The 15332-nt window shown below is 67.6% G+C and overlaps 1 protein-coding gene across 1 annotated transcript; it reads left to right on the forward strand.

The window, feature by feature from the left end:
• Window positions 1-586: 586 nt before the first annotated feature.
• On the forward strand, window positions 587-12101 carry TLCD3B (TLC domain containing 3B). Its single transcript, XM_059834875.1, has 5 exons — window positions 587-637; window positions 2917-3000; window positions 8268-8487; window positions 9632-9727; window positions 11832-12101. Exons 2-5 carry the CDS (start codon window positions 2942-2944, stop codon window positions 12099-12101), a joined length of 645 nt encoding a protein of 214 aa, XP_059690858.1. The 5' UTR covers window positions 587-637; window positions 2917-2941.
• Window positions 12102-15332: the final 3231 nt, after the last annotated feature.

The raw sequence follows: 15332 nt of genomic DNA on the forward strand, positions 1-15332 counted from the left end.
TTCTACTGACCAATCAGCGCGGCCCGCGCCTCCCCCGCTCCGCCCGGCAACGCGCCCGCTTCACCCTTCCCTATTGGCTGCCGCCGCGGCCAATCAGCAGGCGCGGCAGCGCGCATGCGCGGTGCTGCTTCCCGCGTTGCCGTTACCGTGGCGACGCGGCGGCCTGAGGGAGGGAGGCGGCGCGTAGGCAAATATATGCAAATAAGCGGCGGGGCGGGGCCTGCCAGCCTCCTGAATATGCATGAGCGAGAGGTAAGGGAAGGCGAGAGGCCCTCCCCTTTGCCGGGAGATGCAAATATATGCAAACGAGGGGGTGGGCTCGGGGCTGAGGGGAGGGCTGAGGCCTGAGGGGAGGGTGTAGGCCTCAGGCGGTGGGGGGGGGGGGGCAACGGGTGCCCCCCCTTAACCCCTCAGGCCCCGCCCCCAGGCCCCGCCCCTCAAGCCCCGCCCCTCAGGCCCCGCCCCTCAGGCCCCGCCCCTCGCAGGCCCCGCCCCCCGGGCCCTCGGTCCCCATGGCCCCCCCCGGGGCGGCGCTGGCCGCCGGGCTCCTCTTCTTCCCCGGGCTCTTCCTGCTGACCAAGGCCGCCCTGCGCCGCCTGCGCTGCCCCGAGCCCCACGCCGCCATCCTGGCCGCCAGGTACCGGGGGACGGGGACCGGGAGGGGACGGGGACCGGGAGGGGACCGGGAGAGGGATGGATGGGGAGAGGGAGGGGATGGGGAGGGGAGAGGAGAGGGACAAGGATGGGGACAGGGACAAGGATGGGGGACAGGGATGGGGACAGGGATGGGGACAGGGAGGGGAGAGGACAGGGACAAGGATGGGGACAGGGATGGGGACAGGGAGGGGAGAGGGAGGAGAGAGGACAGGGACAAGGATGGGGACAGGGACAAGGATGGGGACAGGGATGGGGACAGGGAGGGGAGAGGAGAGGGACAAGGATGGGGACAGGGATGGGGACAGGGAGGGGAGAGGAGAGGGACAAGGATGGGGACAGGGATGGGGACAGGGAGGGGAGAGGAGAGGGACAAGGATGGGGACAGGGATGGGGACAGGGAGGGGACAGGGAGGGGACAGGGAGGGGGACAGGAACAGGGAGGGGATGGGGACGCCGATGGGGATGGGGACAGGGATGGATGGGGAGAGGGAGGGGATGGGGAGGGGATGGGGGGGGGAGAGGAGAGGGACAAGGATGGGGACAGGGATGGGGACAGGGAGGGGACAGGGAGGGGAGAGGACAGGGACAAGGATGGGGACAGGGATGGGGACAGGGAGGGGACAGGGAGGGGGACAGGAACAGGGAGGGGACGGGGACACCGATGGGGATGGGGACAGGGATGGATGGGGAGAGGGAGGGGATGGGGAGGGGATGGGGGGGGGAGAGGACAGGGACAGGGATGGGGACAGGGAGGGGACAGGGAGGGGACCGGGAGGGCACAGGGAGGGGAGAGGACAGGGACAAGGATGGGGACAGGGAGGGGACAGGGACAAGGATGGGGACAGGGAGGGGAGAGGGATGGGAAAGGACAGGGACAAGGATGGGGACGGGGATGGGGACAGGGAGGGGACGGGGACAGGGACAGGGATGGGGACAGGAAGGGCACAGGGAGGGGAGAGGACAGGGACAAGGATGGGGACAGGGAGGGGACAGGGAGGGGAGAGGAGAGGGACAAGGATGGGGACAGGGATGGGGACAGGGAGGGGACAGGGAGGGGAGAGGAGAGGGACAAGGATGGGGACAGGGAGGGGACAGGGAGGGGAGAGGAGAGGGACAAGGATGGGGACAGGGAGGGGACAGGGAGGGGAGAGGACAGGGACAAGGATGGGGACAGGGAGGGGACAGGGACAAGGATGGGGACAGGGAGGGGAGAGGGATGGGAAAGGACAGGGACAAGGATGGGGACGGGGATGGGGACAGGGATGGGGACAGGAAGGGCACAGGGAGGGGAGAGGACAGGGACAAGGATGGGGACAGGGAGGGGACAGGGAGGGGATGGGGAGGGAAGAGGACAGGGACAAGGATGGGGACAGGGAGGGGACAGGGATGGGACGGGGACAGGGACAAGGATGGGGACCGGAAGGGCACAGGGAGGGGAGAGGACAGGGACAAGGATGGGGACAGGGAGGGGACAGGGATGGGAGAGGACAGGGACAAGGATGGGGACAGGGAGGGGACAGGGAGGGGAGAGGACAGGGACAAGGATGGGGACAGGGAGGGGACAGGGATGGGACGGGGACAGGGACAAGGATGGGGACCGGAAGGGCACAGGGAGGGGAGAGGACAGGGACAAGGATGGGGACATCGATGGATGGGGACAGGGAGGGGGACAGGGCTGGATGTGGCACCAGGACAGGGACAAGGTTGGATGGGGACAGGGACAGGGAGGGGACGGGGAGGGGACAGGGACGGATGGGGACAGCGCAGGGACAGGGATGGGGATGGAGGGGAGGGGACGGGGAGGGGGACAGGGCTGGATGTGGCACAAGGACAAGGCAGGGACAGGGAGGGCTGAAGGATGGGGACAGCGTGGGGACAAGGACACCACAGGGAGGGGGACGGGGATGGCTCGGGGACAGGGCCAGCGTGGGACAGGGCTGGGGACAGGGAGGGGACGGCATGGGGACAGGGCTGGGGAGGGGACAGGGTTGGCGTGGGGACAAGGATGACCTGGGGACGGGGATTAGCGCGGGCACATGGACGGTGCGGGTGACAGCGCTGGGGACGGGGACAAGGACGGCTTGGGGACAGGGACGGAGGTGGCACGGGGCGGGGACACGGCGGCGGGGGGGACACTGGACGTCATGGCAGGGAGAGGGGGCAGCGGGGTGGGGGCTCCGTGTCCCCTCCGTGTCCCCTCCGTGTCCCCTCCGTGTCCCCGAGTGTCCCCATGTCCCCACGATGTCCCCGTGTCCCCAGGCTGGTGTCCTCGGTGCAGGCGGTGATGGCCTCCACCGCCGGGTACATCATCTCCTCCTCCTGCCACCACGTCATCGATGACCAGTGAGTCCCCCCGGCACCCATGGGTGACACCCACCCGCGAGGGACACCCCCCACCCTCCCCAGCACCCCTGGGTGACGCTGACCCAGCAGCACTCACGGGTGAACACTGACCCACGGCACCCACGGGGCGCCCATGGGTGACGCTGACCCCTATGGCGCTCCCCAGCACCCATGGGTGCCCCTCCAGCCCCACGGCAGCCCCGCAGCACCCACGGGTGTCCCCAGAACCCCCAGGGCACCCCTATGGCACCCCCCAGCACCCATGGGTGCCCCTCCAGCCCCACGGCAGCCCCGCAGCACCCACGGGTGTCCCCAGAACCCCCCAGGGCACCCCTATGGCACCCCACAGCACCCATGGGTGCCCCTCCAGCCCCATGGCAGCCCCGCAGCATCCACAGGTGACCCCAGAACCCCCAGGGCACCCCTATGGCACCCCCCAGCACCCATGGGTGCCCCTCCAGCCCCACGGCAGCCCCGCAGCACCCACGGGTGTCCCCAGAACCCCCAGGGCACCCCTATGGCACCCCCCAGCACCCATGGGTGCCCCTCCAGCCCCACGGCAGCCCCGCAGCACCCACGGGTGTCCCCAGAACCCCCAGGGCACCCCTATGGCACCCCCCAGCACCCATGGGTGCCCCTCCAGCCCCACGGCAGCCCCGCAGCACCCACGGGTGTCCCCAGAACCCCCAGGGCACCCCTATGGCACCCCCCAGCACCCATGGGTGCCCCTCCAGCCCCATGGCAGCCCCGCAGCATCCACAGGTGTCCCCAGAACCCCCAGGGCACCCCTATGGCACCCCCCAGCACCCATGGGTGCCCCTCCAGCCCCACGGCAGCCCCGCAGCACCCACGGGTGTCCCCAGAATCCCCAGGGCACCCCTATGGCACCCCCCCAGCACCCATGGCTGATGAACGACCCTGACCCACGGCAGCCCCTCCAGCACCCATGGGTGCCCCCTCAGCCCCCCCAGCACCCTTGGGTGCCCCCCAGAACCTCCCCCCAGCCTCCACAGCTCCCCCTGACTCCCCAGCACCCATGGGTTCCCCCCCAACCCCACAGCTCCCCTCCCCCCAGCACCCATGGGTGACCTTGCACACCCCACCCCACCCCCCCCAGCACCCATGGGTGCCCCCCAAGTCCCGCCCCTCCCCCACTGCAGCGCAGTTCAGCACTGGACAGCGCCTGGATCCCTGATGGGGGGAGGGGCAGCGCGGGCGCCTGCGTCCCTGGAGGGGGGGGAGGGGCGACCCGGGCTCTTGGGTCCCTCGGGGGTGGGGGGAGGGGCGGCCCGGGCTCCTGGGTCCCTCGGGGGGGGGGAGGGGATTAAGCGCGAGCAGCTGGGTGGGGGCTCAGCCCGGATTAACCCGGGCTCCGGGGGGGGGGGGGTGGGGGGGGGGGGAGGGGCGGATCGGACTCCTGGGTGCCCCAAATTGGGGTCCCCGGACTCCAGGGTCCCCAAATCGGGGTCACTCGGGGTCTCCCGGATGCCTGAGTCCCCCAAGTTGGGGTCCCTGAACTCCTGGGTCCCCCAAATCGGGGTCCCCGAGGTTCCCCGGACTCCTGGGTCCCCAAAATCGGGGTCACTCGGGGTTCCCTGGACACCTGGGTCCCCAAGTTGGGTGTTCCAAGAGGTCCCTGAAGTCCTGAGTCCCCCAAATTGGGGTCCCCGAACTCCTGGGTCCCCCAAATCGGCGTCACTCAGGGTCCCCCGGACACCTGGGTGCCCCAAGTTGGGTGTCCCAAGAGGTCCCCAAAGTCCTGGGTCCCCCAAATCGGTGTCACTCGGGGTCCCCTGGACACCTGGGTGCCCAAATCGGGGTCACTCGGGGTCCCCTGGACTCCTGGGTGCCCCAAGTTGGGTGTCCCAAGAGGTCCCCGAAGTCCTGGGTCTCCCAAATTGGGGTCCCCAAACTCCTGGGTCCCCCAAATCGGGGTCACTCGGGGTTCCCTGGACTCCTGGGTGCCCCAAGTTGGGTGTCCCAAGAGGTCCCCGAAGTCCTGGGTCCCCCAAATTGGGGTCCCCGAGGTTCTCCGGATGTCTGGGTCCCCCAAGTTGGGGTCCCCGAAGTCCTGGGTCCCCCAAATCGGGGTCCCTGATCTTCTGGGTCCCCCAAATCGGGGTCACTCGGGGTCCCCCGGACACCTGGGTGCCCCAAGTTGGGTGTTCCAAGAGGTCCCCAAAGTCCTGGGTCCCCCAAATTGGGGTCCCCGAGGTTCCCCAGACACCTGGGTGCCCAAATCGGGGTCACTCGGGGTCTCCCGGACACCTGGGTGCCCCAAGTTGGGTGTTCCAAGAGGTCCCTGAAGTCCTGAGTCCCCCAAATTGGGGTCCCCGAACTCCTGGGTGCCCAAATCGGGGTCACTCGGGGTCCCCTGGACACCTGGGTGCCCCAAGTTGGGTGTCCCAAGAGGTCCCCGAAGTCCTGGGTCCCCCAAATTGGGGTCCCTGATCTTCTGGGTCCCCCAAATCGGGGTCACTCGGGGTCCCCCGGACACCTGGGTGCCCCAAGTTGGGTGTCCCAAGAGGTCCCCAAAGTCCTGGGTCTCCCAAGTTGGGGTCCCCGAGGTTCCCCAGACACCTGGGTGCCCAAATCGGCGTCACTCGGGGTCCCCTGGACACCTGGGTGCCCCAAGTTGGGTGTCCCAAGAGGTCCCCGAAGTCCTGGGTCCCCCAAATTGGGGTCCCCGGACTCCTGGGTCCCCCAAATCGGGGTCACTCGGGGTCCCCTGGACACCTGGGTGCCCCAAGTTGAGTGTTCCAAGAGGTCCCCGAAGTCCTGGGTCCCCAAATTGGGGTCCCCGAACTCCTGGGTCCCCCAAATCAGGGTCACTTGTGGTTCCCTTGACACCTGGATCCCCCAAATCGGGGGCACTTGGAGTCCCCTGGATGCCTGGGTCCCCCAAATTGGGGTCCCCAAGGTTCTCCGGATGTCTGGGTCCCCCAAGTTGGGGTCCCCGAACTCCTGGGTCCCCCAAATCGGGGCCACTTAGGGTCCCCTGGACACCTGGGTGCCCCAAGTTGGGTGTCCCAAGAGGTCCCCAAAGTCCTGGGTCCCCCAAGTTGGGGTCCCCGAGGTTCCCCAGACACCTGGGTGCCCAAATCGGCGTCACTCGGGGTCCCCTGGACACCTGAGTGCCCCAAGTTGGGTGTCCCAAGAGGTCCCCGAACTCCTGGGTCCCCCAAATTGGGGTCCCCGAACTCCTGGGTCCCCCAAATCGGGGTCACTCGGGGTCCCCTGGACACCTGGGTGCCCCAAGTTGGGTGTCCCAAGAGGTCCCCGAAGTCCTGGGTCCCCCAAATTGGGGTCCCTGATCTTCTGGGTCCCCCAAATCGGGGTCACTCGGGGTCCCCTGGACACCTGGGTGCCCCAAGTTGGGTGTCCCAAGAGGTCCCCAAAGTCCTGGGTCCCCCAAATTGGGGTCCCCGAGGTTCCCCGGACACCTGGGTGCCCAAATCGGCGTCACTCGGGGTCCCCTGGACACCTGGGTGCCCCAAGTTGGGTGTCCCAAGAGGTCCCCGAAGTCCTGGGTCCCCCAAATTGGGGTCCCCAAACTCCTGGGTCCCCCAAATCGGGGTCACTCGGGGTTCCCTGGACTCCTGGGTGCCCCAAGTTGGGTGTCCCAAGAGGTCCCCGAAGTCCTGGGTCCCCCAAATTGGGGTCCCCAAGGTTCCCCGGACGCCTGGGTCCCCCAAGTTGGGGTCCCCGAACTCCTGGGTCCCCCAAATTGGGGTCACTTGGGGTCCCCTGGACACCTGGGTGCTCCAAGTTGAGTGTTCCAAGAGGTCCCCGAAGTCCTGGGTCTCCCAAATTGGGGTCCCCGGACTCCTGGGTCCCCCAAATCGGGGTCACTCGGGGTCCCCTGGACACCTGGGTGCCCCAAGTTGGGGTCCCCGAGGTCCCCTGGACTCCTGGGTCCCCCAAATCGGGGTCACTTGGGGTTCCCTGGACACCTGGGTGCCCCAAGTTGGGTGTCCCAAGAGGTGCCCGAAGTCCTGGGTCCCCCAAATTGGGGTCCCCGAGGTTCCCCGGACTCCTGGGTCCCCCAAATTGGGGTCCCTGAACTCCTGGGTCCCCCAAATTGGGGTCACTCGGGGTCCCCTGGACTCCTGGGTGCCCCAAGTTGGGTGTCCCAAGAGGTCCCCGAAGTCCTGGGTCCCCCAAATTGGGGTCCCCGAGGTTCCCCAGACACCTGGGTGCCCAAATCGGCGTCACTCGGGGTCCCCTGGACACCTGGGTGCCCCAAGTTGGGTGTCCCAAGAGGTCCCCGAAGTCCTGGGTCCCCCAAATTGGGGTCCCCGAGGTTCCCCGGACTCCTGGGTCCCCCAAATCGGGGTCACTTGGGGTTCCCTGGACTCCTGGGTGCCCCAAGTTGGGTGTCCCAAGAGGTCCCCGAAGTCCTGGGTCTCCCAAGTTGGGGTCCCCGGACTCCTGGGTCCCCCAAATTGGGGTCACTCGGGGTCCCCTGGACACCTGGGTGCCCCAAGTTGGGGTCCCCGAGGTCCCCTGGACTCCTGGGTCCCCCAAATCGGGGTCACTTGGGGTCCCCTGGACACCTGGGTGCCCCAAGTTGGGTGTCCCAAGAGGTGCCCGAAGTCCTGGGTCCCCCAAATTGGGGTCCCCGAGGTTCCCCGGACTCCTGGGTCCCCCAAATTGGGGTCCCTGAACTCCTGGGTCCCCCAAATTGGGGTCACTCGGGGTCCCCTGGACTCCTGGGTGCCCCAAGTTGGGTGTCCCAAGAGGTCCCCGAAGTCCTGGGTCTCCCAAGTTGGGGTCCCCGGACTCCTGGGTCCCCCAAATCGGGGTCACTCGGGGTCCCCTGGACACCTGGGTGCCCCAAGTTGGGGTCCCCGAGGTCCCCTGGACTCCTGGGTCCCCCAAATCGGGGTCACTTGGGGTTCCCTGGACACCTGGGTGCCCCAAGTTGGGTGTCCCAAGAGGTCCCCGAAGTCCTGGGTCCCCCAAATTGGGTTCCCCGAGGTTCCCCGGACTCCTGAGTCCCCCAAATTGGGGTTCCTGAACTTCTGGGTCCCCCAAATCGGGGTCACTCGGGGTTCCCTGGACACCTGGGTCCCCCAAATCGGGGTCACTCGGGGTCCCATGGACACCTGGGTCCCCCAAGTTGGTGTCCTAAGAGGTCTCCGAACTCCTGGGTCCCCCAAATCGGGGTCCCCCGGGACTCCCCGGACTCCTGGGTCCCCTGAGAGGGTGCCACGGGGTTCCCCGGACGCCTGGGTCCCCTGATGTCCCCCTGTCACCCCCCCCAGGCACTGGCTGGCAGGGGCGTACCCCCAATTCGCCGTCCCCTACTTCATCTACGACATCTACGCCATGTTCCTGTGTCACTGGCACCGGGGACGGGTGAAGGGACACGAGGTGGCACCTCCTCCGTCCCTGAGGGCGGCCGCCGGCTCCTACCTACGCAAGGACCTCCTGATGGTGCTCCACCACGCCGCCATGGTGCTCGTCTGCTTCCCTGTGGCCACCGTGAGTGGGGATGGGGACACAGAGGGGTTGGGGACACCTGGGGACACGGGAAAAGATTGGGGACATGGGGTTGGCTTGGGGACAGGGGATGGAGGGACGTTGGCGTGGGATGGACATGGTTATGGAGGTCCACCATGCCGCCATGGAGCTCGTCTGCTTCCCCATGGCCACCGTGAGTGTGGATGGGGACACGGAGGGGTTGGGGACACCTCGGGGACACGAGGATGTCTTGGGGACATGGGGTTGGCTCGGGGCCGTGGGATGGAGGGACATCAGCTTGGAGTGGACGTGGTTATGGAGGTCCACCACGCCGCCATGGTGCTCGTCTGCTTCCCCGTGGCCACCGTGAGTGGGGATGGGGACACAGAGGGGTTGGGGACACCTGGGGACACGGGAAAAGGTTGGGGACATGGGGTTGGCTTGGGGACAGGGGATGGAGGGACGTTGGCGTGGGATGGACGTGGTTATGGAGGTCCACCACGCCGCCACGGAGCTCATCTGCTTCCCCGTGGCCACCGTGAGTGGGGACGGGGACACAGAGGTGTTGGGGACACCTCGGGGACACGGGAAAGGGTTGGAGACATGGGGTTGATTCAGGGACATGGGATGGAGGGGCGTCAGCTTGGGATGGACGTGGTTATGGAGGTCCACCACGCCGCCACGGAGCTCATCTGCTTCCCCGTGGCCACCGTGAGTGGGGACGGGGACACAGAGGTGTTGGGGACACCTCGGGGACACGGGAAAGGGTTGGAGACATGGGGTTGATTCAGGGACATGGGATGGAGGGGCGTCAGCTTGGGATGGACGTGGTTATGGAGGTCCACCACGCCGCCACGGAGCTCGTCTGCTTCCCCGTGGCCACCGTGAGTGGGGACGGGGACACGGAGGGGTTGGGGACACCTTGGGGACACGGGAAAGGGTTGGGGACATGGGGTTGGCTCGGGGACGTGGGATGGAGGGACGTTGGTGTGGGATGGACGTGGTTATGGAGGTCCACCATGCCGCCACAGAGCTCGTCTGCTTCCCCGTGGCCACTGTGAGTGGGGACGGGGACACGGAGGGGTTGGGGACACCTCATCCTCCGCCCGCCCGTGTCCTCCTGTGACGCCACCCCCCCCGTGTCCCCCCCCCGTGTCCCCCCCAGCTGTGGCGCCAGGGGAAGGGTGACTTCTTCTTGGGGTGTCTCCTGATGGCCGAGCTCAGCACCCCCTTCGTCTGCCTGGGCAAGGTCCTCATCCTGGTGAGCCCCGAGGGGGGGTGCCCCCAGGGTGGGGGGCAGCTGGGGGTCCCCAGCCCCACGGACCACCCACCCCCGGCTCTCCAGGAGGACATCTTGGGTGCCCATGGGTGCTCCAAGGCCTGGGTCAACGTGGGGTGGCCATGGGTGCTCCGACCCCCGGGTCGATGTGGGGTGGCCATGGGTCCCTGAAAACCTGGGTCCTCCAACCTGTGGGTCAATGTGGGGTGGCCATGGGTCCCCCAAAACGTGGGTCCCCCAACCTGTGGGTCAATGTGGGGTGTCCATGGGTCCCCCAACCCCTGGGTCTGTGTGGGGTGGCTATGGGTCCTCCAACCCCTGGGTCCATGTGGGGTGCCCGTGGGTCCCAAAAACCTGGGTCCTCCAACCTGTGGGTCAATGTGGGGTGGCCATGGGTGCTCCAACCTTTGGGTAGATGTGGGGTGCTCATGGGTGCCCCAAAACCTGGGTCCCCCAACCTGTGGGTCAATGTGGGGTGGTCATGGGTGCTGCAACCCCTGGGTCAATGTGGGGTGGTCATGGGTGCTGCAAGCCCTGGGTGGGTGTGGGGTGCCTATGGGTCCCCCAAAGCCTGGGTCCCCCAACCCCTGGCTCTGTGTGGGGTGGCCATGGGTGCTCTGACCCCCGGGTCGATGTGGGGTGCCCATGGGTCCCCGAAAACCTGGGTCCTCCAACCTGTGGGTCAATGTGGGGTGGCCATGGGTGCTCCAACCCCTGGGTAGATGTGGGGTGCCCATGGGTCCTCCAACCTTTGGGTAGATGTGGGGTGCCCATGGGTGCCCCAAAACCTGGGTCCCCCAACCTGTGGGTCAATGTGGGGTGCCCACGGGTGCCATGAAACCGGGGTTCTCCAACCCCTGGGTAGATGTGGGGTGCCCATGGGTCCCCCAACCGCTGGGTCCATGTGGGGTGCCCATGGGTCCCTCACCCCATGGATCCCCCAACCTTTGGGTAGATGTGGGGTGCTCATGGGTCCCCCAAAACCTGGGTCCCCCAACCTTTGGGTTGATGTGGGGTGGCCATGGGTCCTCCAACCCCTGGGTCAATGTGGGGTGGTCATGGGTGCTGCAACCCCTGGGTGGGTGTGGGGTGCCCATGGGTCCCCCAAAACCTGGGTCCCCCAACCCCTGGGTCGATGTGGGGTGGTGATGGGTCCCCCAAAACCTGGGTCCCCCAACCCCTGGGTCAATGTGGGGTGGCCATGGGTCCCCCAAAACCTGGGTCCCCCAACCTCTGGGTCAACGTGGGGTGGCCACGGGTGCTCCAACCCCTGGGTAGATGTGGGGTGCCCATGGGTCCCCCAAAACTTGGGTCCCCCAGCCCCTGGGTCAATGTGGGGTTCCCATGGGTCTCTCACCCCCTTGGTCCCCCCACCCCCTGGTCGATGTGGGGTGCTCATGGGTGCCCCAAAACCTGGGTCCCCCAACCTGTGGGTCAATGTGGGGTGCCCATGGGTCCCCCACCCCATGGATCCCCCAACCTTTGGGTAGATGTGGGGTGCCCATGGGTGCCCCAAAATCTGGGTCCCCCAACCCCTGGGTTGATGTGGGGTGGCCATGGGTCCCCCAAAACTTGGGTCCCCCAACCCCTGGGTCAATGTGGGGTGCTCATGGGTGCCCCAAAACCTGGGTCCCCCAACCCTTGGGTAGATGTGGGGTGCCCATGGGTGCCCCAAAACCTGGGTCCCCCAACCCCCGGGTCGATGTGGGGTGCCCATGGGTCCCCCAACTGCTGGGTCCATGTGGGGTGCCCGTGGGTCCCTCACCCCCTTGGTCCCCCCACCCCTGGGTCGATGTGGGGTGCCCACGGGTCCCCCAAAACCTGCGTCCCCCAACCCCCGCGTCGATGTGGGGTGCCCACAGGTCCCCCACCCCATAGATCCCCCAACCCCTGTGTCGCTATGGGGTGCCCACAGCTCCTCCAAACCCCGACTAGATATTGGGCACCCACAGGTCCCCCACCCCCCATGTCCCCCCACCCCCAGCTCAATGTGGGGTGCCCACAGGTCCCTCCCCCCCTACCTCAGGTGCCACCCCGCTCCCCCCCTCACCCCCCATGTCCCCCCCTTTTCTCTGCCCCACTGCAGTACAAGCTCCAGGACACGGCTCTCCACAAACTCAACGGGGTGGCGTTGCTGGTGACCTTCCTCCTCTGCCGCGTCCTCCTCTTCCCCTACCTCTACTGGGCCTACGGGCGCCAACGGGGGCTGCCCCTCCTGGGGGTCCCCGCCGCCCTGCCCCCCGCCTACAACGCCGCCGCCGCCGCCCTCCTGGCCCCCCAACTCTACTGGTTCGCCCTCATCTGCCGGGGGGCCTGGCGCCTCTTCCGTCCCCCGCCCCCCCGCCAGCCCCCCTGAGCCCCCCAGGGAGGCCCCGGTCCCTGCCCTGCCCCGGCACCCTGGAGATTGGGGGGGGGGGGGTGAAAGAGCTGGGGGGGGTACCTTGGGGGCGCTATGGGGCAGCCTGGGGGCTCTATGGGACACCTTCAGGGCTCTATGGGGCACTTTGGAGTCTCTGGGGGGCAGTCTGGGGTCTCTATGGGGCAGCCTGGGGGCGCTATGGGGCAGCCTGGGGCTCTCTGGGGCAGCCTGGGGCTCTATGGGGCACCTTGGGGTCTCTATGGGGCAGCCTGGGGCTCTATGGGGCACCTTGGGGTCTCTATGGGGCAGCTTGGGTGCTCTATGATGCAGTCTGGGGTCTCTATGGGGCAACCTGGGGCTCTATGGGGCACCTTGGGGTCTCTATGGGACACCTTGGAGTCTCTGTGGGACACCTTGAGGGCGCTATGGGGCAGCCTGGGGGCTCTATGGGGCACCTTGGGGGCTCAATGGAGCAGCCTGGGGCTCTATGGGGCACCTTGGAGTCTCTGTGGGGCACCTTGGAGTCTCTATGGGGCACCTTGGGGGCTCTATGGGGCAGCCTGGGGTCTCTATGGGGCAGCCTGGGGCTCTATGGGGCACCTTGGAGTCTCTATGGGGCAGCCTGGGCGATCTAGGGGGCACCTTGGGGTCTCTATGGGGCAGCTTGGGTGCTCTATGATGCAGTCTGGCGTCTCTATGGGGCAACCTGGGTCTCTATGGGGCACCTTGGGGTCTCTATGGGACACCTTGGAGTCTCTGTGGGACACCTTGGGGGCGCTATGGGGCAGCCTGGGGGCTCTATGGGGCACCTTGGGGGCTCAATGGAGCAGCCTGGGGCTCTATGGGGCACCTTGGGGGCGCTATGGGGCACCTTGGAGTCTCTGTGGGGCACCTTGGGGGCACTATGGGGCATCTGGGGGGCTCTATGGGGCAGCCTGGGGCTCGATGAGGCACCTTGGAGTCTCTATGGGGCACCTTGGGGGCTCTATGGGGCAGCCTGGGCTCTATGGGGCAGTCTGGGGACTCTATGGGGCAGCCTGGGGCTCTATGGGGCACCTTGGAGTTTCTATGGGGTATCTGGGGGGCTCTATGGGGCACCTTGGAGTCTCTATGGGGCAGTCTGGGTGATCTATGGGGCACCTTGGGGGCTCTATGGGGCAGCCTGGGTGATCTATGGGGCACCTTGGGGGCTCTATGGGGCAGCCTGGGCGATCTATGGGGCACCTTGGGGTCTCTATGGGGCAGCCTGGGGTCACTATGGGGCAGCCTGGGCTATCTATGGGGCACCCTGAGGTCCCCGTGGGGTATCATGGGGTGACCCGGGGTCGCTATGGGGCAGCCTGGGCGATCTGTGGGGCACCCTGACCGTGGTGTCCCCGAGCTGCACCCATGGGTGCCCCCGGGGAGTCGCAGCCCCTCCCACACCCCCCAGCCCTGGGGACCCCCGGCTGGAACGGGGCTGGCACTGTCCCCGGGGTGTCACCGTCCCCAGGGTGGCACTGTCCCCAGGGTGTCCCCAGACCAGGGGTGTCCCCAGACTGGGGGTGGCACTGTCCCCGGGGTGACACTGTCCCCGGGGTGTCCCCAGACTGGGGGTGTCACCGTCCCCAAGGGGTCTCTAAGAGGGTGTCACCGTCCCTGGAGTGTCCCCAGACTGGGGGTGTCACCGTCCCCAGGGTGTCACCGTCCCCAGACTGGGGGTGTCACTGTCCCCAGGGGGTCCCTAAGGGGGTGTCACTGTCCCCAGCGGTGTCCCCAGACTGGGGGTGTCACCGTCCCCAAGGGGTCCCTAAGAGGGTGTCACCATCCCCAGGGTGTCCCCAGGGTGGGGGTGTCACCATCCCCAGGGTGTCACTGTCCCCAGGGGGACCCTAAGGGGGTGTCACCGTCCCCAGGGTGTCCCCAGACTGGGGGTGTCACCATCCCCAGGGTGTCACTGTCCCCAGAGTGTCCCCAGGGTGGGGGTGTCACCGTCCCCAGGGTGTCCCCAGACTGGGGGTGTCACCGTCCCCAGGGTGTCACTGTCCCCAGGGGGTCCCTAAGAGGGTGTCACCACCCCCAGGGTGTCCCCAGACTGGGGGTGTCACTGTCCCCAGGGGTGTCACCGTCCCCAGGGTGTCCCCAGACTGGGGGTGGCACTGTCCTCAGGGTGTCACCGTCCCCAGGGTGTCCCTAGACTGGGGGTGTCACCATCCCCGGGGTGGCACCGTCCCCAGACTGGGGGTGTCACTGTCCCCAGGGATGTCCCCAGACTGGGGCTGGCACTGTCCCCAGGGTGTCCCCAGACTGGGGGTGTCACCATCCCCAGGGTGGCACCGTCCCCAGACTGGGGGTGTCACTGTCCCCAGGGATGTCCCCAGACTGGGGCTGGCACTGTCCCCAGGGTGTCACCATCCCCAGGGTGGCACTGTCCCCAGGCGGTCCCTAAGGGGGTGTCACCGTCCCCAGGCTGAGGGTGTCACTGTCCCCAGGGGTGTCACGGTCCCCAGGTGTCATCAGGGTGAGGGTGTCACCGTCCCCAGGGTGTCACTGTCCCCAGGGTGTCCCCAGACTGGGGGTGGCACCATCCCCAGGGTGGCACTGTCCCCAGACTGGGGGTGTCACTGTCCCCAGGGGTGTCACCATCCCCAGGTGTCATCAGGGTGGGGGTGTCACCGTCCCCAGGGTGTCACTGTCCCCAGGGTGTCCCCAGACTGGGGGTGGCACCATCCCCAGGGTGGCACCGTCCCCAGACTGGGGGTGTCACTGTCCCCAGGCTGTCACCAGACTGGGGCGGGCACTGTCCCCAGGGTGTCCCCAGGGTGGGGGTGTCACCATCCCCAGGAGTGACATCGTCCCCAGGGTGTCCCCAGACTGGGGGTGTCACCGTCCCCAGGGTGTCACTGTCCCCAGGGTGTCCCCAGACTGGGGGTGTCACCGTCCCCTGGGTGGCACTGTCACCAGGGTGTCCCCAGACTGGGGGTGTCACCGTCCCCTGGGTGGCACTGTCACCAGGGTGTCCCCAGACTGGGGGTGTCACTGTCTCCAGGAGTGTCCCAGACTGGGGGTGGCAGCGTCCCCGGGGTGTCACCATCCCCAGACTGGGGGTGTCACTGTCCCCAGGGTGTCACCATCCCCAGGGTGTCCCCGTCCCCAGACTGGGGGTGGCACTGTCCCCAGAGTGGCACTGTCCCCAGGGTGTCCTCAGACTGGGGCTGGCACTGTCCCCAGCGGTGTCACCAACCCCAG

The sequence above is a fragment of the Gavia stellata genome, unplaced genomic scaffold, assembly GCF_030936135.1.
Source record: "Gavia stellata isolate bGavSte3 unplaced genomic scaffold, bGavSte3.hap2 HAP2_SCAFFOLD_59, whole genome shotgun sequence".
Classification (NCBI taxonomy): Eukaryota; Metazoa; Chordata; class Aves; order Gaviiformes; family Gaviidae; genus Gavia; species Gavia stellata.

Coding starts and splice junctions, on each gene's coding strand:
- TLCD3B (XM_059834875.1), top strand. CDS start 2,942: ATGGCCTCCACCGCCGGGTACATCATCTCCTCCTCCTGCCACCACGTC. Junction 8,488..9,631: donor TCTGCTTCCCTGTGGCCACC/GTGAGTGGGGAT, acceptor TGTCCCCCCCAG/CTGTGGCGCCAGGGGAAGGG. Junction 9,728..11,831: donor TGGGCAAGGTCCTCATCCTG/GTGAGCCCCGAG, acceptor GCCCCACTGCAG/TACAAGCTCCAGGACACGGC.